The sequence below is a fragment of the Stigmatopora argus genome, chromosome 5, assembly GCF_051989625.1.
Source record: "Stigmatopora argus isolate UIUO_Sarg chromosome 5, RoL_Sarg_1.0, whole genome shotgun sequence".
Classification (NCBI taxonomy): Eukaryota; Metazoa; Chordata; class Actinopteri; order Syngnathiformes; family Syngnathidae; genus Stigmatopora; species Stigmatopora argus.
Genome location: NC_135391.1, coordinates 12996852 through 13018291, shown reverse-complemented (window position 1 = coordinate 13018291; position 21440 = coordinate 12996852). Strand labels below are relative to the sequence as shown.

Genomic DNA, 21440 nt, shown 5'->3' with positions numbered 1-21440 from the left:
TAAAAGGAGCCAAAACTAAAAATTGCACTTCTAAAATTTAGATTTTCATACATTTCTTTAGTGAGTGCAAACAGTTTTCCAATGACTGAATGGCATTTGAATTATATATACAAAAACTAATTAGAAAATGTACTTTTCTCAACTTTGATTAGTGAATAGGCACAAAGGAATAATAGTGTACATTGCAAAAATTCAAAGCAGCTGCAATAATTTTGTCATAGTTGCCTGTTGTCACTAATTTAGATCATACACTAAATTAATAATAATATATGAATACTATACTTTCAACTTGTGTAGTGTAGTACTGCCATTTATAATATTGTTTCTCAATGAAAGATTGTCCCAAAAACTGCTTCAGTTAATTAATATTGAATCATAAAATGTGTTTAAAAAACAGGCAGGGTTAAATAGTGTAAACTTGAAAGAATCAAAAGTATATGGCATAAAGGGAAGACACAATTTTTTCAGCTATGTTGACATTTTCAAAACACTGTAACCTGGTCACCTTTGATTCATCATAAATACTAGATCACACGGAAAAGATAACCTCAAATAAGAGGCGCGCATACAAGAGACAAGGTCATGATGTTGCAGTCACATGACCTCCATCCATACAAAACACCAAATGATGAAAGGATTGATTGGGCAACTCGTAAGTGGATATAAAAAAGTCCATAAACTTCAATGCTTGGCTTTATGCAATATTAATGGCTGCTATTGACCACGGGAGATATCAAATCCATCTGAAAGGGTTCGTAATAATCATTTAATGCCTCTCCATAAAATCTAATAGATTTCAATTGTTCTAGTAGGCTTTTCCTGACTTTTGTTTGAACGACTCCTGAAAACAAAGCCACAAGCAACAGGTTCGGTTTTCAATCAAGCTTTTAATGAAAAGATCGTAAAATAACAGTTTATTTTCCTCAATGCTGTACATTAAGACTGCAAGGTTATGAATGCTGAGGTCAGCTGTAGTACACTTTTTATGACACTTAAGTTTTTTTTCTGAGCCCCTTGGCAATGCACAGCGGCGGCTCTGACCTGAATACGAGAGCTCTCTGACGAGTGACTGGACATGAAGCGATAGAAAAAAAGCCAGCCCAGCCTGGGTGCTGCCAACAAGCCATGCAAAGGTCACGAGGAGCTCACCTTAAATACTGATGTGCATTTGAGCCATCATTTGGAAGTCTAGACGTCTTTGTTTGCTCAAGAAGAAAGACCAGTTGTGCGCACATTCACGTACAAACGAAAACGCGTTTTGCAAGCAACAGAGCTTTCAATGCTCAATTATTTATCAAGAAAGAGCCCATGCGTACGAACCAGAGCTTCTCAGTGCGCGGTTCCTGATACATTATTGAGCACTTCTTGCCAAAGTAAACAAATTGGAGACTAAATTTCTGGAGCTACTTCACAGGTAAATTTACCGACAGCGGTTTATTGTGTCTTTCCGGCAACAAACTGATAAAAACTTCATAAAAAAACAAAACTAAACCAAAAAAAAAAACCTGGAGCTATGACTCACCATTTTGGCTTTGGATGGACGGAAAAATAAGGTGTAACAGAACACGACAGTGCATTTCTGTAAACAATGAAAGAGGTATTTTGGTGTTGCGATTTAGTACATTAAAAACGGAACTGTAACAACCGATGCTGCCTGAGAGCTAGCGGAAATTATGTTGGGATAAAAATATAATAAAAACTGTGGTTTGAAATGTATTGTACTGTAGTAAAGCAAGGGACGGTAAAGCTAAAGACGAGGTTTATTGACCACTTTTAACATTGGCTCCCATTGACAAAAAAATAAAAAATAGTAGTACCAGTTTTTGAAGCGACAAGAAATCAAGTAAATACTATGTCGTGGAGAAGTTAGTTACTTTGTATATACACCTTTTAAAGCTTTTGCAACACTGCATAAAGAGGTGATCTATCCACCAATCACGAATGACAGATGATGAGGTACTACTGGGAAGAATGGGACCGGTTAACCGATATGAGAGCATCCCGGGCTCAGCCGGAGCATTTAAAAACCATACAAAGTGCACTTAATAAAGCTATCTCACCCTACATGTCCCCAAATAAAATTTCTAAAGTAACAAACAAAAGACGCAGACATGACGAGTGGTTTAAAATGAGAAAATGCAAACGTTCTGGCTTGTATGTTTGCTGCTTTCATTAAATGGCAGATGGCAACACCCAGGAAGAGCCCGTTAAAGAAAAAGTCTGTGGCCTCCATTCACAAGTCACATCAAGAGGCTTTCTGTGATAAGAAAAAAAAATGGATAAAATAAAAAATATTAAATGGGAGGAAAAACACCCGCAGAGAATTACATTTAAAAACACTAGACATTCAGGTGTAACTGAGAAATTGGATAGTGACTATTAAAAAAAATATATCCTAGACAACATCACAGAATGGTGGCTTTGTCTCGCATTTGATTCTCAGCTTGAAACTCTCAAAATAAAAATAAAATAAAAATAGGGGATCCTGCCTTCACCCCAGTCTCACACTTTGAGCAAATTCTTTGCAGAGGTGAGGGCACGATCACAAATAAATACATTCATCACTGACAATAGACATTTGATAAAAGAAAAAAAACACTGTCAATAAGTGTTTGCACCAACTTTGTATGGAAGCTCGGCCAGCCAGAGTTTTGTGCACTGCTGTGTCTCAAAGAAAAGGAGCAGCTTTTCAACGAGCAGCCGAGGCAAGAAAAAAAAGACAAACTTGAAATTCACATTTCACACTACATCATTTTCATGTCAAGGAAGTGGACAAAACCAAAAGCTACCAATGGCCTTGATATGATACTTTTTTCTTATTACCTGCGCAACCCCACCTGGCCCCTCCCACAATTGGAAAAGCATCAGGAAGCCGTCGTCAAGTGCGTACGGGCAAACACGGATACGCACGAGACGCGGGTAAGGCGACCTGCTAACAATGCCTTTTGATGAACACATCAAGGATGCACTGCCCACCCCCCAGACAGGCCAGAGGGCACGAGGGGGAAGGGGGGTTGGGGGTGACGGGTCACCGCAAAAGCCAGCTGGCAGAGGGTGGGGTTAGCGCTCCGAGAATCAAATACCCCCTCCTGCCCGCTAATTGAATATGCAACAGTCCACCACACGCTATTCTTTTGGCAGTAAACTGTGGAAAAAGCAGTAGCAGGAAGGAAAAAAAAATCCAACTCTGACTGGCCAGGCCTCTACTTGAGGTCTGTAAAAACTGTATATACGTTTGTAAACAATGAGATAAATACATATGTTTCTTTTTTTTTTCTTGAGCCACACATGGTTCCATAGTCATTCAAATGTGCTTTGGTTTAAAAAATAGTTTGTGGATTTTGGGTATGAGCTTTTTTTTTCTCTTTGTACAACGTTGCAACTATTTATGAACATCGTGTGTATTCAACTAAAATGTAGACTTGTTTGAGCTGCCTTACCTTTTGTCAAGGCTCTTTGTGTTAGCTGAAGTAGGCCCCCGCCCTCACCCTTAATTTTTTTTTTTACGTATGAAACTAGTGTTTTGCTTTGTCTCCCCATAATTAAAATACAGAGAAATTGATACAATACTATGTCTTACAAATGTAGCTGAGAGCCTGCATTCCCAGATGCAGAACCATCCCTGAAGTATTTGTATAGTAGTAGTTCTAGTAGTACTTCTAGTAGTAATAGTATTAGTAGTAGTATGGTCACAGTTTGGAGTTTTTCTTCTCAATGTCACAAGAGCAAACATTCGAATGCAGCTACAAAGTCTTTTTTTGCAACAATGGCTGGATATCTCGTACAAAAAAAAGCATCCTTTGCATGACAGATATTGAGCTGCACTCCCCATGAAGGCAACGTATCGTGGACTCCATCTTACACCAGAGGATGGATGCATGTTTGTGGTTTACAAGAACAAGAGGGGGGGGGAGTTACGTGTACCAAACATGCAATTACTCGCCAACAGACAACCAACCGCTCCACAGCCAACATGACCGAGTCGTAAGTAATGTGAAAATCCAGGGTGTAGTGGCGAAGTTTCTAACTGTGGCAACATCCCTATGCGATAAATTCACAGATCAAGAGAACACAAAGAAATCAACCCCTCCCTAAACAATCAAGACAGTTAAACAAAACAAAAACAAAAAAAGGAATGCCAATACCAAATATACTTCTAGTGAAGGTCCACAAAGTATTAAGAATGGATGCACTGGACAGGCTATTTAGTGACAATGAACAGTGGCCATGACAACGGCCCAATATCAAGCATATATTGGCTTGTGAGGTAAAGCATCGGGAGATTAAAATAACTTAAAAGCACTACGACACGGTCAAAAAAAGTTAAGAGACGACGACGAAAAATGATCTTTGCAGGAGTCAGATGAGTAGCTGTCCAGTGCATTGCTGCTTCTCCCTTCTTGTTACAAGTTTTCACAAGTCTGGCTCAAAAGAAACTAACAAGCAACTCGAACTTCACATTAAAATTTCTGATTATAAAATCCTAGTTTTTTTTTCTTTTTTCGTTTTGTTTGGTCTGAACAGAACACGTCGAGCCCTGTTTGTAAAGTTTGGGAATATAAAGTGATAAGGACTCTGGACATAAAAAGAACATCATGAACAACAAAAAAAGGTGGTTAAATTCACCGGCCCACCAATCAGCACAAGCTTTCCTTTGCAAACCACTACAACTTTCCACAGTCTCAATAGTCATTGGGCAAAAACTCCATCAAAAGAGTGTTATTTATATGGACTTACAATATAATTCATAACTTTGTATCATACAGGGGGGGAAGAAAAGAAAAATTAAATGTGAAATAATTTAGTATGTTATATATCTTAAGTACATCTTTTTTTAAAGCTTTGGTTTGAACTTGTCTAGCATTGTTTATTAGTTATCTCTGTCGTCCACATTCGCAAGCTCTTTGGAACACATTACATCCAGACCAACTAACCATTACGTGCCTTTCGGAAAGACGCTACAGTACATTTTGAGGCGGCGCACCGTGAGGGGAAAGCACCAGGAAAGCTATATCATACTTGGAATAAATGCACCGGCTAAAGAGACTATAAAACGCGAAATCTATAAGAGTTAAAAACCTGTGTTGAGAGATGGGCAGGTTAAAGCATTAGGTGAAGATAATCTACACACTTTTTACAATTAATTACATAGGAACTTTGAACTAATCAACATATAGCGCTCGTAAGAGTAATCAGAGGTAGCGAGGTCACAAGTCCATATAAATAGACTTTTTTTCTCAAGGGGATGAAAGCTATACAGACAAAATAAAACGTACCCACTGAATCTGGATTCAGTCTAAAACACCCTTTAGTAACCCCTTGAAAAACAGCCCCCTTCCAACCCCAAACCCTTCCCGCCTCAAGAAAACCCCAAGATCTTCCAGTTTAAACATTCACTGAAACATTATAAGTTCTTTGAGTAAAACAAGTACCTCAAGGGGGCGTGGGGTCCTCTTTCCCAACTGGGTTTGGTTGCCTGGTACACTAACCGGCCAGTGTGGAAACGAGAGACTCCTTACTGTCAATGGCCAAGAAGAGAACTTCATAGCACATTTGTCCTCTTTTAAACTAAAACTTTACCCCGACGTGATCACCCCCTGGAACCTTTCTCAGTTAAAGCACGGACACAGTCCCAAACCCAGTCAGTCACCCCCCTCGTCTAACATCCAGATGCCCCGCCTCTCAAGATAAAAAGGCTATAGTAAAGCTGTTAAGAGTAAAAACACTTTTTGCTAAATTATTGCCAGTAATGGTATCAATGGGCTCTTTGAATCTTTTTGGTCAGAATGGCGCTGGAGAGCAGAAGGGACTCTTGAGTTATTGTTCAGTGGCCAACCAGCAAAAAGTTTGAAAAAGTTAAGAGGAAAGCCTTATTCGGGTTGGGGGCGTGAGGTGACGAGGGCTGGACATTACATTGGTACCCACATTCACATTTATCGGTCTAGAAAGACCACAAGTCGCAAAGCTACGAAGCCACGACTGTGACTTTAGTCTGAGAGAAAAGGACAGATAGAGAGAGCGTTGGGGGAAAAAAAAAGTAAACTCTCCCTCTAGAACTCCTGAGAGGTGAGCATATGCCACTTAAAACTAATGGCGACACGATCCTGACAATATCACCACCATCGCCCAAAGTGTGGCAAAAATGCTCACTGAGCCAGGGCGTCGTAAACCGAACGTAATAGAACTGTGTAGAATGTGTACATGTGCGTTTCTTTGTAGAGCGAGTGTTCGTTTTGACTATTCCCAGAGTTCTTTGGCTTGATGCGTTTCTAAGAGGGCGAGGTGTGCATTCTCAGGTGACTGATGAGGTTGCGCTGCTGGGTGAACTTCCCGCCGCAGAGCTGGCATTCGTACGGTTTCTCCCCGGAATGGACGCGCATGTGCTCCGTCAGGCGATACTGGCGGGTGAAGCGCATGCCGCACTCTTCGCAGGCGAAGGGCTTGAGGCCGAGGTGGCTGCGCATGTGGCGTGTCATGGTGCCCCTCTGTGTGAACATTTTGCCGCAGATGTTGCAAGGGAAGGGCCGGGTAAGCCAGTGACTCTTCTCGTGCTGCCGCAACGTCGCCGGGTCCTTGTAGCTCTTATTGCAAACGGTGCATTTGAAGGGGCGCGCTTCGGATCCAAAGTTGGAGGGGCCCACAGGGGTGGAAAGGTCCTCGGCCTCCTCCTCGTCTTCCTCTTTCACATACGTCCCCACTTCCTCTTTGATGTACAGCTCATCTTCGGTGTGTGTCTCCACGTGGGCATTGAGTTGCTCCGAGCTCGGGAAGCCTTTTCCGCAAGGAATACAGACATAGAGGTTGTCCCCGAACGCTGGTTCGAAACCTTCCTGACGGTACACATAGTTGGCGCTCTGTTTCCCCTTGCCAGTTCTCCTTCCACCCACTGCACTCTCTCCGTCGCTCTGACCGCTCTCTTCGCTCTGGTCCTGGCCGTTCTCTCCTCCTTCTTCCTCGTCTTTACACGGGTGGGTCTGATCGGAGTGCAAGCCTCCAACGCTGCCCCCGCCGGCTCGGCTATCTTTCGGCCCCACTATCACCCCGTTAACCAGGGGCCTGTCGTGATCTTCGGTCTTCAATCCCGATGCCTCCTTCTTGGGCCATTCGTTCTTGCGCCCACCCTGGCGATACTTCTTTTGGGGTGGGGGTCCATCATGCAGACCATCTTCGGCTTTAGAGGGGCAGTTCAAGTCAGCGGGGTCTGAGCTGCAGACGTCCGCACCGGCAAGGGTGGTCGAGGAGTCATCCAGCGAGGCACTGTTGGTTGTGGATACTGAGGCAGATTGAGGAGATTCTTGAGAGTTGCTGTGGGGGCTCACAGCATCTGTGACCGTGCCTGCCGACGGGGGGCTCTTTTTGGTCAGGTCTAGCCCGAGATCAGGCTCCCCCGCACTTCCTCCGCTGCTGAGGTGACCATTACTGCTGCCGTTTCCCCCGTTGACATTCCTCCCAGAGCTGCCGATGTACATTTCGTCATCAGAGAGCTTGTCCCGAAGGCCTTCATCTGGCTGTGGCTGGTCGGCGTCTGAAGGGGTGGGATGATAGTGGTTGTTGGGCCCGGCGGGCGTGGAAGAGGAAAGGCGCTGGTTATTGAGGCGTAAGCGGCTGAGGGGGCCTGGAGTGGAGGGTTTACCTGGCAGGGGTTTCCCACCATTGCGCTTCAGCTTCTTTCTGCACAAGGCAGCGAGGTCATGGAGCTGGAGGTAGCTGGCTGCGGTTAAGAGGGCACTGAAATTCTGCTCACTGCTGTGGTCCGAAGACGAGAGCAGCTTACCAGTGTAGATGAAGTCCAGCACTTGCCTGAACACAGATGGGTTGACCATCTCTGTGTCAAGGTTAATGAGGTTATCATGGAGGACCAAAGATTTAAAGTAGATGCTGCTGGCCGCCAGGATGTTCTTATGGGCACGGAAAAGTGCATTCTCCACCACGATGATGACATCACACAAAAAGCCCTTGGCTCTCTGTTGGTTGAGTTGCAGCAGCAGTTGTTTGGCATGATTTGGCAGTTCCATTTCCTCCTTCCGTCTTTCCTTCTATCTTGCTCTCTTCCTACACGAACACCACCTAAAGCTGTGAAGAGGAAAAACAAAAAAAGTTGAGTTGGGAGTTTTCTAGAAGCGGCAACACTGATGAAACAAAATAACAAGGATACTACAAAGTTTCTCTCTATAAGTTTTGCCAATATGCTAGGTATTCATCCATTCTTATTTAGGGGTAATGCTGGCTTCACACTGGCTTATGGCACACCCCTCCATAAAATTTCCTTTTGTACAATCCAACAAACAAAAACAGCAATCAAACCTCTGCAAGACGAAAACAGACAGACTGCCTTTGAAACAACAATAAACCAGAACGTGTGATTGCAGCTCCTGTGAGTACACCCATATAAGCTTTAAGCTCTCGTGGGGACGTTGGCCAAATGTGCCACATAATCACATGGCAGCTTAGAAATAGGAAACCTTCCCCTCTCATCTTGCTTTTAAAACAAATTGCAACCCTGTGTGGATCAAATTCGGACTGTACATTTTGCCACTGTTCTGGCACAAAGGCTAAAGGGGTGGGAAGGGGAAAAAAAGGATAAAGTAACTATTTTACTAAAAAGGTGTCTACGCTAGGTTTATTTTCGCTCTCACAAGAGTTAACTCTGGTTTCAGTGGGGTGCCCTTCTTGGAAAGTGGCCTCACCCTACTCCTCATTAGGTCATGGTAATGTCAGCTCTGCCCCATTGTCTGGGGGTGGGGGTCGGTGGTACGGCAGGGCCGGGGGGAGGGATTAGGTGACACTTGAGCAGGTAAAACTACACAGGAGCCAGGGCAGGAAAAGAAGGGAGTGGAGGGTGTGGCTCAAAGACAAGGACAGCACCACTCGATCCTCCAGAGAGGCCCTCCCTTATTTGGAAAATTAGGACAGACAAAACTCAAAATTGCTTTGAACCTACAACACAGTATTTTTAGTATGAGGTTGAACACAAATGTAATAGAATACATTGATGGAAAAACAACAGGCATCGTGTCATGCATGTCTAAAACATTGCATCAGTGTTGCAATATATTTTTAAAATTGATTGCTACTGATGCCAGGTCAAAGAATTCAACTACACCTAACAAAAAAACACCTAATAAATAAATAATCCTTGCATTAAAGACTACATTGGAGTATAATGTATGTCAAAAGTGTTGCAAGAAATTATAATTCCATGTTAAAATGTCAGTGATAAACTCTCTAGAAAGTTGGAGAACATGTGGTTTGTGTTCATGAAATTAGAACACTTCATTGGCACACCAAACACAGTATCACTCTCAGAGAAGGATTATTTTGATATGAGAAAGCTGACAGTATTACAACACCCACAGTACTTCAGTATACAGGTTTGGTGGTATGCGTGGAACAGACAGCCGCTAGCAAAATAACCTAAAACTCTTTGTCATCGCCTTTCTCACACCTTTAGTGTTTTCCCACACATTTTTTGCCACCCCTTTTTTTGAGAAAGATATCCCCTTCATGCTCATCCATTTTTACCATCCAATGTTTGATTCGAAATCCACCAGCGTGCTATTACTGTTAGTCTAGCTATTGTTACAGTAAGATTTCCTTTTTTTACCACTAGAAATTGAATACTGCCCACTTTAAGTGATTCCTTGGCTCAATGGGGCACATGATGGCGATGGCTGGAAAGCCTTGGTCCCAGTGAAGCTGCACCAGCAGCCATCGCTTGACTGATGGAGGCACTACGCTGGAAATCGCCTCTCGCTTGATCAATTGCATCGTTACATTGAGAAAACAGACTTGTGTGGCCTACAATTTCGATTTATCCTATTCTTATTTAGCGTATTTTACGGACCAAATGCTTAGTTTGGCTGCGCCTGCAACCAAAACTTAAATTGTGTTTTTTTTTTTTCCTTTGGATCATCATTTTCCTGTTTTGTAAAGCCCTGGTAATATGGACACACATGATTAATGCCCATCAGAACACTGTGTTCGCATTACAAGAGATTATACAATAACGCTTTCCTTAGTCAGCATATACTATTGTACACGTCAATATGAACCATGTCAGCATTGTACCAATTGAAACAATTCATTATGTTCCACAGAATGATTCTTAACTGCCAGACAAATGCATAAAAGCAAAGGGTCAAAGCAAATACAACAAAAATGGTGTAGTTTAAATGGTTTTCTTGTTTTTGTTACGTGTAAATAAAAAAAAATCCTTTCCAGGCATACGACGAAGTCCACTATCCCTAAACCTTCCAGTATTTATCCGGGTCGCTCTCATTCCTGAAAGCTTCGACCCAGCTCAGTAACCCAGAAATATATCAACTTGATTTGTGTTGACTTTTATAACATTTACACTCAGTAACCACATAATATGGATCCAAGTTATATGGGGAAGAAAAAGTGCAACTGAGAGAAATATTTCTGAAATTACCTGACATAAAATGTCAAGTGTCAGACAAGGAAGACGCAGATTGCCAAAGAAGGACAAAATGGGAAAATGAAGAAATGACAATTTGAATAGCAAGATTCACCCATTAACATTATTACAACCAGTGAATGTTCATTACATGCCTTGCCATTTCATCCACCGGTCAATAGGAAATAAATATAGTTATGTACTGTGGCACTCTGGCAAATATTTGAACATGTTGCAAATCTAAAAAGCATACAAGCAAATGTATATTTTCTCCCAATTAAGACTTTCCAATAGAAAACAACCAAAAAAAGCCACTGTGAATGGTCAAGATATGCTGTCATCACAGCCGTCATTTGGAAAAGTTGACCCAGCAGGACCTCAATTTATTGCAATCCTATGAAAATACAAAACATGAATGATCACAGACCTGGATTGGAACAACATTCCACTGTTGCTGGAATTGTTAGCTGGGGGTGCCTGTGTTAGAGCTGGCTGATACAAATCAGCTGGAGAGATCATTATACACCAGGTCCAGGCCTGTGCCTGCCTCCTCTGCTTTGACACTACTACTCATGGTCTTCATCCCCCTCCCCCGTCGCCAGGCTGCTTCTCTATCGCTCTCATCTAGCCTTCTAGGCTTCCACCCAGCAGGCATACAGATGCAAGACAGAAAGATTTTATGCTTCACGACATGTTATCATAATGAGCTAATCAGGAACATCTGCAAATCTACAACTAATTCTCAAATATACTACCGGGATGCTGAGCAATCAACTTGGCGACAGGCGATGATGGAGGAAAGAATGACTTGTTCATGATGCCTGGTCTTGCTTTCTGCTGGCTTTCATGGTGGGGATTTCACAGGAATCGTCACCAAACCGACATAAGAAAGGGCCTGGAACCAACATACGCAAGGCAGACGAGGAGGAGGAAAGAAAACCTTTATCCTACCTCCTCATTTGCTCACCTCCCAATCACCCACATGGCTACCAGCTCCCCCTGGCCCCTCCGGTGTTGTGCTGTGCTCGGCCGGCTGAATTCCAGGGAGCTGTTAATGGATTATTGCTGATCTATACGCAGCTAGGGTGGGACATGTGTAGGCCTAGCTCCTCTTCTTTAGGTGATGCCCAAGACAACAGGCTTAATACCACAGGGGGTGGGGGGTTGTCATTGGTACTATACTATCATTATTTCTTCACCTTTGAGTTGGGTAGCTTATTTCTTGTCTAAATTTCATATCGAAGGTGCAGCATAAACTCAAGGATGGATCAAACATTGACTGAAATATTGTATTCAGTTTAATAACGACAACTGGATATGGTTGCTTACTTGGTGGTGGGTTCCAGCAGTGTTAATTCCTGCATTTTCTAATCCCTCTACTAAACGGCAAGATGTGTTCTGGCAGAGAAGCTGAGAGATGTCAAGATAGCTGGGTAGGAGGGCCTAAAGGAATTATTGACCCTTAAGAAACAAGGCGTGCTCTGACCAAACACAGCCCCACATACCAAGTCAAGCCAGCTCTGGGGGGCTTTGAGTGGAGAACGGGGTAGATGTTGCCCTTCAGGCTGCACCCTCAGGATCAGTTTACCGAGCCTGCAGTTTTGACCTTTTCAAAAACAGGCTGTGACTTAATGATAGAGGGGCAGCCTACCTCTAAAAACCTTTAAGCACCCCACTGCTTAGCCTCAACCTTGACTGCTTTTTGGTAGCTCTTCTTAGGCCGACAGGGGTGTTTACCAACACTTGGTAGACATGATCAGAAAAAAGATCACGTGTCATCCAAACAACACAGTGTAGCAAATCAATGCAAAGTGCCTCTTAATTATAACTAGTTATACCTGAGATCTGAACAATCAGGTTTGACTAGGGCCCATTGACATGATAAGGATCAAGAGGCATTTTTCAGTTTGAAAGCTTTCACACACCGCTATAAAGATGAACCCATTAAAAACAAAGAAAAACTTAACGCTAGCCAAGTGGGTTGCAAGAGCACGCAGTAGTAGTGCAGATGATTGTTCGATACTAGAAATTTAAGATTAGATTTGTCACTTCATTTCTCACCTCCAGTTCTGTGACACAGATTTGCTTTCTTTGGTCAGATGATCACTCCAATTTGTCACAAGCAATTTGAAGGAGGCTTGGTAAGGAATGCATCTTAAATTTTGACTTGTTTTTAACAATCTTCCTCTATGTATATCAGATTTTCACTCGTGGCATCCCCTTTTCTTCCAATAAATTTAAGGATTAAAAAGAGAAGGACTGCCTAAAACTTCATACGGCGAAGGTGACGGAAGGACCAGTGGGCTGTGGCACTAATCTCCAGAACAGAGGATCGGGAGCTTGGCTAGAGGGCAGAGGTGAGGCAAAGTCCTGTGGCGCAATAACAAAACACACCCTACTACTGTGAAAGGTCATATGCTTACATCCAATAAGAAATGATGTGCCTGAATTCAAGAAATATCACTTAAGGTCGGTCTTTTTCTTCACTTCTTTTCACGACAAATATGCTGGTAAAGGTGGACTCCGGTCATCTTGTGTAGATAAGGTAAGACAGACAGATGTGCAATGAAAGACAAAAGGAAAAAAATAGCCAACGGCTGCACACATGTAGAAGCTCTTGCTTTGCACACAGTCATGGAGACAGTGCACTTACAACACAAGCACACACCCAGAGACTATGCCGGTGGGCAGAACCAGTGGGGGGAAGGGTTAGGGGGATGGTACAAAGCCAGTTTGAAATACAAACAGCGAGTAACCACCTCCGAGCCATTTCAACATGGCTGACGAGCAGGCTGCATGGGCAAAGCTGATCCAAGATGGACTACATCCAGGTGCTGCGGCATTTAACAGGATTTCAATTCTCTCACGGGCTCTTCCATGAGCGAAAGCAAAGATCATGAAAAGGAGATTAGACACATGAGCTAAGATGTTCCAATTTTCCACCATACTCCACTTCGCTTCCCATACACGAGTAATAAATGTCGTATCAAGAAGAAATCTCACCTTTAACAATGAGTTTATGAAGGTTCTTGGTCATCCCACAACATCCACAATGTACAGATACCATATTTTTTTGGACTACAAGGCGAATTTAAAACCTTTTGTTTTCCCCTAAAATGGACAATGAATGAGCTTTGTGAATTCTGAATGTACTTAATAACCTCAAGCCTATTTGACCGACGAATAAGTATACGACAGCAGCAAAGATCTCAACACACATATTTATCCTTTATCCATAACTAAAACAAGATGGATAAATTCATGAATAAAAAAAATGCAGGTTTTGATCCCTATAACTGTTTAGGGGACCATTTGTGTTGGGACTTATTGTGAATCTGATCACTTCTACTTCCAGACTTTCACTGGAACCACTAAGTCTTCCTTTTACTGTGTCAGCAACATAAATTCATGCTGGACATGCTATTTTTCTGGACTTAATACTGTAATTAAGAGAGGTTCAATCTTCGGTTACACGTCAATTTGGATCTGAGTTCATCTTCAATTGAAAATTATTTTTGATTAACATTTTTCTTTGATTTATTCTCATTTCATAGAAAAAGTTGATAAGCTGTTGCGACCCCTCATGTAACGAGCCGAAAGTGTAGTAGTAGTTTCCGAACAATATGAACTTGTAACCTCTATTGGTCATCACAAATTCCCTTGTGTAGTACAATTATTCTATGACATTATATATACCTTGACATACTCCTTCTGAAAATTCAATCAATAAAAAAAAACATTCTTGGCACTTTTACATAACCTACAAACACTACTACTGTATTACAATTATTACACCCCCACAGTTACATTACAATGGAACAAAAGTGAATGTTATTTAAAAACTGTCATTAAAATTATTTAATTTATTGTATTTTAAAATGATTGTGTTTAGTGTGTCTCTCCAGTGGAAAAATAATTCCAATTTAATTTTCATGCCAAAGAAAACTCAAAAAACAATTACTGGTTAGCACATTTTAGAGAGAGAAAAATCTCATCGACGTGGACGTTTTCAATGATAAATACAATATAAAATTCATTGGGTGACCTACACTTGATGCTCTTGATTATGTCAAACACCTGATTCACACCAACTATGGGAAATTTGAACACGGATTAAATTCTGGCCGTGAACTGCAAAAGAGAGAATGTCATGTAATTGTTTGATATAAATGTCAGTGTGGAGCGAGAAGGTACAATCCATAGTGATGCATTCTGAATAAGGAAGAACAGGGTCGAAACCTCCCAAATAAGACTCATTTTGTGTGTCAGGCAGTTTAGCCTTGATGCAGACAAACATGTCCTGCCTGGGGTAAAAGAGAATGAATAGAGTAGTAGGGGGGTCAATGGCCGTTGCGCAAGCCAGCGCCATATACCCCAGTGTCGTGCAGCCGACGAAAACATGATCTAAAAAAGATGTAAAACAAGTTTGTTCTTGGATAGACATAAGGTTAAAAAACAATTCTCCATAATTAGCTTAAAAATTGGCAAGAATCTAACCGAAAGCAAACTTATGAATGGCTGAAAGTACAATGACTGACATTCACCATTGTCAATTTTGGTGTATTTTTACACAAACTAGCTCGCCCGCATTACATACATATCAGTGCTAGTTTATGCAATGTAAATTGAGCTGCCACTGTCCAAAACTCATGTGGTGCATTAAATAGGATAAAAAGGCTTTACAGACAAAACAATGACTAAAACGTGACCAAATGAAATGAGGCTTTTGCAACAGTATTAATCTATAAGATAAATGACGTAAGAGAACATGACTTATTTCATTAACCAAAAATTGCCTCTTTTTTATAGGAATGATTGATGTTGAAGAGTATTGGAGTACTAAACGATGTTTTTTTTCTAGCGAGAAGCCTAATCAAAGTCAATTCAATTTAAAACAAAAAAATGTTATTCCTTCTACAGTGCGACTGAAAAAGCTGTTAATTAATTGTTGCCTTTTCGTTTATGTTATTACTATTTCAGTTAGGCATGAACCGAAAACAGAAAAGAATGGTACAATAATTTATTGCAATTACAGCGCTAAAATATGAAAATAAAAGTGTTAACATACTCAAAATGTAGTACAAAATTAAAATGACATTTCTCTCTTGTTTATTTCAAAAAAGCATTATAGTAAATATAATTCCAAATATCTTGTCAAATAGTGATGGGAGCTTTTGTAAATATGGCTCCAGGGGACTTTTCATTTAATCGGTATTGGTATGAATCGATAATGAATACATTTGTATTTATTTCCTTCAAAATATTGACAAACATTATCATAATCTTAGCTTCATGGTATTCTCTCTTAAATCATCTTTTCACCAAATAAGTGCTAACCCTACTCTGGCTTATTACCATTGTCCCAGTTAGTATAATAAATATAGAAAAATAACTTGATCCAGTAATTGTTACTACAGAAAAGTTTCTAAATTGGGAGACTTGTGAGTCATTGTGATAAAAAAAGCGCTTCTGGCATTATTCAATCGCGCCTCATCTGGCAATGCCAGAAAAGTGGAGGTAAAAAACAGACTACAATTTTGTAATCAGGATGCCATTTTTTGTTTAAAACAAAATCTAACTTTACAGAGACCAGCTTAGTATATTCTTTTTTCCCCCTCTGAAATTGTTCACCAGTGCCACGGATTTTGAAACTGACCTGCAGCAACAATTTCTTCCACTCCTTGCAAAATTAGTCAACTTCATCTGGCAATGCCAGAAAACTATCAAAGTTAAATCATGATTGGCACCAGTTTAGTTTAGTACCTCTTTGTGTGTGGAAGTAAAGCAATCAGCAAGTCAGTGAACATATGATTGCCATGGTAAAGTAACTGTGCCTTTGGAAGAATGAACTTTGTTGGGGAGATAAGGATGGCCTCATCCTCCCACTCCTCCAAAAAGCAGCACGCCCATAAAACCTGCAGCCAATGTTTTGCCTGAGGACATTGAGCATATTGGGTAAGGAAAGAGGCCGCACGCCTCTTTTTAAGCAGAATTACCACATACAGCCTTTGAACACAATGTAACCCACTGGCTTTTAAAAATACGCTGAAGACGAATTCTTCTGAAGGATCAACAGCAACCCATGCCCTCGATGCAGTGGTTGCTGAAGAAATCAAACTATTCAAAAAAAGCAAGCAAACAGGATACACCATGTCCTATATGGACACAAGGGCCCAGCCTTTAAGTCTTTCAGCGCATGTCAGCAGAACATATAGCCTACGTAACCTTCTTAATGTATTGTGCTGCCTACACGCAACTGTAAGCCATGATCACAATGTACACAGGGAACTGTGTGTGTTAAGAGGGGATAGCTGATCATGAGGCACACACAGGCCACAAATAAACCTCCAGGCCCCACTTCGTAGTCTGTAGTGATCAGTTCAGCTTGTCACACTGATCAGTTGACTCATCTTGAGCGAATCGAGACTCAAAGTACCTCTGTTGATATTTAACAGCTGTGCTGCGCAGATGTTCAGTGGTAAAACGACAGGTTGGCCAAACCCCCAAAAAGCTGCACCTTTTTTTTTTTTTACATGAACTCATTTTAAGGTTCACTCTCACTGTAGTTGAAGTGCCACATGGACTCTAGCAACACTCCGAGTAAGTGCAAAGTAGGCAGCATGACTCCAACCCGCACCGGCGGGTATACTTACATTAGTTTTAATGAGGTGTCATCTTTGCAAAACAAGCTCGAATAAACAGTGTGTGTATGCCCACTGTAACATAAGCAAATGCTGGGGGCAATGCGAGAAGTCAGGCCTCCTCTCCTTCCCATCAGCTCTATAAGCCGCATCTAATTAAGATTGTGTACACAAAATTTAGTATTTCAAGCTTAAGACTGGTCATGCCTAAAATAGCACAATTTAACAAGTTGCTCACTCAGTTTAGCCTGGCATATGAAGTTGACTAATTTTGCAAGGAGTGGAAGAAATTGTTGCTGCAGGTCAGTTTCAAAATCCATGGCACTGGTGAACAATTTCAGAGGGGGAAAAAAGAATATACTAAGCTGGACTCTGTAAAGTTAGATTTTTTTAAACAAAATTGGCATCCTGATTACAAAATTGTAGTCTGTTTTTTACCTCCACTTCAAAGGGGTGTGGGTAAACCTGAGATCTCAGTTCTCACAAAATGGCCACACCTAAAAGCAGTATCCTTTGTGTTTAAATATTAATTTCCACAGCATCTGAGATCTAAGATATTCTCAATTTGCATACCAATATTCTTTGAATAACTCTATTTCATACAAAGATCATTTAAACGAGGTGTTGTCTGTGCCTTTAAATAAAAACAAACATCTTTCTCAGAGTATTTCAGTGTAAAATTTCTGTAAATAAATACAGTAGCACTATTATTATAACATTATGGTATACAAAGGAGTTTTAACCAAAAAAATTGTCACAAAACATTTGGATAGAAACCTGTTGCTTCCTTTATTAAACTTAACAGTGACGCCTTTTTAAAATGACTTGCACCATCAAAGGTAACCAAAGAGTTACTCTCTCAATTCTAGTCGGTATATATAGTTGTGCAATCTGCTGTGGCCTGTTTACAAATACCCGATAAATCGTAATTACATTTATTTACTGTTGGGAAAAACAGACAATCCTATACGTTCCTGTTAAGTGTGCAACCAAAATGAAAAAGTTACGTAAAAACAATCACAAAACGAAACTGTGTGTGGCACACAACCTATCAAACAGTTCATGGACTACATCAGACAACTTAAAGTCACTGAGTTTGGGCCCTCAGGTGTGACCAAGCCACAAATGCATGCATTTGCAGGTGGCGTAACCCTTGGCAGCCGAAACTGGAAAATGCACTTTAGGAGGTTCAACTAAAACAGAAGCCATTAAAGGGAACTTACATTGCTGACATTCCTATGCCTTATTATCTTCATGCCCCTTGGTACTTTTAGCAACACTAATCACCTGAGAAGCCAAACTGCCTTTACATCTTGGAAGTAAATAATACATTTGATGTGTGAATAAGATCTAGATAGGGGTGTTCAAACTTTTTTGCTCCAAGATCTACTTTTCAAGGAGATCTACCTTTTTACAGGCCACAGACAAAGCAATTATTTTTGTTGATATACCTCGTATTAGACTATATCAACATGTATGGGAGCGGTAGGGAATGGGGTGAAAATCCACTTTCGATTCTGCGAACACACCAAATTCATAAGAATTTAGCTAAGGATCTACCAATAATATCTTGAGGATATACCAATAGTTCCTTGGTGATCTACCGATGGATCGCGATCTACATAATGGGCACCCCTGATCTAAATCTACTATAAAGCTGATTTGACCGAATCTAAAAACCACTGCTTGGGGGAGTCAATTTGTGAGCTTGCACCAACTGCAGTCCACAACATTGGTCCTGCTAAATCGCTTTAATTGGCCCTACGCGGCACAAAAGGTGGATTAAACTGACTATAAACAATGCACGTTGCGCCATACATTAGGTATCGACTGCACCCATTATGGTAAATGCATCAAACGCGTTGAATTTGCACAACTGAGTCCCATTTAGACTGACAAAACCCGATGATCGGATTTGTACCTTTCCCCCCTAAAAATGCTCGATTAAATCAAGGTTTTGATGGGATTGGAACGTGAAAGCATGATTATAGGATGCATCTTTCTTTTTTTCCCCCTCCGGCGTTTACGTTTTGATGATTGGGTTCACGGTGGCCCGGTGAGAGACATCATTTGCAACCCAATCGTGCCAACATAAAACGCCAGCATTTACAAAGCACTTTTTCATAAACATTTTCGATTCCAAGTCAAACAAAATTCTAAGTTCCACGCTTCGACGATGAGGAAAACCCTGCACCACGAAGACCGAATCGGCACCAGCATAGTCCCCCCTTTTATGTTGGCACGCCGTGGAAGAAAAAAAACCCCGCAGATAAACCACCACCAAAGGGAAGAATCCCCCTCGACATGCAGACATCCTGCAAGCCCCCCGACACAGATTCATACGCAATAATCATGGTTTGTAAATACCTTCTTACATCGGTAGGGTGGTTCTCAAGCGTTCTTTACCATCCTCTTGCTCATCTCACAGCCTTCGGGACGCCATGTTGCAAGCTTATGACGTTACGCTTCCTCACCCCTGACCCACATTTGAATAGGAACCAGCCCGGAGTGCAGCACGAGAGAAACACAGCCCACAGTGGGAGGGTTCGAACTCGGAACAGCAGCCCTCCCTTCCTCGCTGGCTTTCAGGCAGGGCGATCGGCCGGTAGGGGTACCTGCAAAGATGGGAGACGCATGCATACCTAATTTAAATGACTGTTTTCCTCGCTACAAATATACGCGAGTGGCCCGGAATGGCGAAAAGCTTTTTTTTTTTAAAGAAAACCTCGTCTTTGACATTGTAACGACCACACAAAGAACACATTAAAGGCTGTTAACTGAAAGCCAAACCGTTATCATGGATGTCTCTTCGACGTTTTTATACCTGTAGTACTGCCAATTGTCAGCTTTTATCGAGGTTTTGAATGAGAAAGCACAAGAATACACGTTACCTTTGAGTAATATATCACTTTTCACTTTCTGGTGGATATAATTTGACCTCGAGGTCTTACGAGTGAGAGTTAAAACGTGTGTATTTGTTAGGCAAGGAGGTCAGAAAGTGGGCACCAGATGTGCGGAAGTGGGCTTATTTATGGACTCCTCCTCTTAAGCACAGAAGACCCTCAGTTTGCTTCCGACCATTTTAAAGGGACACTGGATTTAAGCAGTGGTCTTTATTAAACCAATCTGGTTAAAAGTTATTATAGGCGTGCAGAGTGTACATTTCGATCATTTGAATTCAAAAATAAAAACAACGCTCTGAATGTATACAGCTAGGATGAATGGCATCGTGCCAAAGCGTTCTACTGACACCTGGTGTTGTCTAAGCAAACTGCAATGAAATGCTCCATCTACATTACAGTAGTAGTATGTACTACGTATTTGTATTAAAACAAACTCAAATTTCTTCTCCTTCCTTAAGTTTGATAGTTGTTTTTGCCACTTTACAGAAATAATTTCCAACTTTTATTGGTACATAATATTGTCAAAAGTCTGACTCATGCGTGACATCTTGATCATTGACCATGCTTTATGGTAGGTATTTCCCGATCGGATCATATGTCGGAAATTGGGCCTGGTCACATCATTTTCAGAGGATCAAAATTGGGTAAAAAAATAATATTCAATCTCACTGGCTTCCATTGATGACGATGGACGACCAATCCAGTTTGACTGGAAGGCTGGCAGCGATTGCTCTCTCGGTCAAAATGTTACAAATCTGGACATCAGAACTAATGTATGGTTTATTTTGGTGGATTCCTGCCTCCAATGGCTCACAATATCCATGCCCTCTGAAGTTTCCTGTCCTATCCACGTTTGGTAAATGGGTGAATATTGTATTTCTCTTTGAACTGACCTGAGGTTCCTTCCCTCCAGGTCAATAAAACCTTGGTCCACAAACTCCCTCTTGTCCAGCCTCGTGCATTTGTGTCCAGCTGGTATGTTGTAATAGAATGTGATTGAACGTCTATTGCAGTAAATGGCAGTGAAACATGATCACTCAATGCCAGTTTTCCCGGTTGAAATGGATTTGATGTCCATAACAGTCAATGGCATGAATGAGTTCATGGCTAAAAGCAAAGAATATTTCACAGGTATATGCATGTACAAGGAAGGCTGGTTGAACACTTTAAATCAATTCAATTCAGGGTGTCCCCTACCTCTGGCCCGAAGTCAGCTGGGAAGTCCAGCAGCCCCCGCGACCCTAGTTAGGATTAAACGGTTCAGAAAATTTTATATATATATATATATATATATATATATATATATATATATATATATATATATATAATATTGTTTTCATTAGACAACCCTGTTTTGAAAAATCCAGATGAAGTTGAAAGAAGTCAGCAAACACCAGTGACACAGGAGACCCATTTGTAGTTTCCATTGAGACTCTGTGTCAAAGCCTCGTCACATGTGATCACATGCACTTCACTTCA

General features: G+C 41.3%; 1 protein-coding gene across 2 annotated transcripts; it reads right to left on the bottom strand.

Moving 5' to 3' along the window:
- Positions 1-867: 867 nt before the first annotated feature.
- On the bottom strand, positions 868-20054 carry hic2 (hypermethylated in cancer 2). Of its 2 annotated transcripts, none has more exons than XM_077600644.1 (3): positions 19950-20054; positions 19426-19673; positions 868-8073 (listed from the first exon to the last, which is right to left on the bottom strand). In XM_077600644.1, the coding sequence occupies exon 3, from the start codon at positions 8013-8015 to the stop codon at positions 6270-6272; it is 1746 nt and encodes a 581-aa protein (XP_077456770.1). In that variant the 5' UTR covers positions 8016-8073; positions 19426-19673; positions 19950-20054; the 3' UTR covers positions 868-6269. The 2 variants fall into 2 exon arrangements, with proteins under 2 accessions (XP_077456770.1, XP_077456771.1); XM_077600645.1 differs by having other exon boundaries at positions 19434-19673.
- Between the last annotated feature and the right edge of the window lie 1386 nt (positions 20055-21440).

Excerpts from the sequence above, each read along its gene's own strand:
- hic2 (XM_077600644.1), bottom strand. The coding sequence starts at position 8,015 with ATGGAACTGCCAAATCATGCCAAACAACTGCTGCTGCAACTCAACCAA.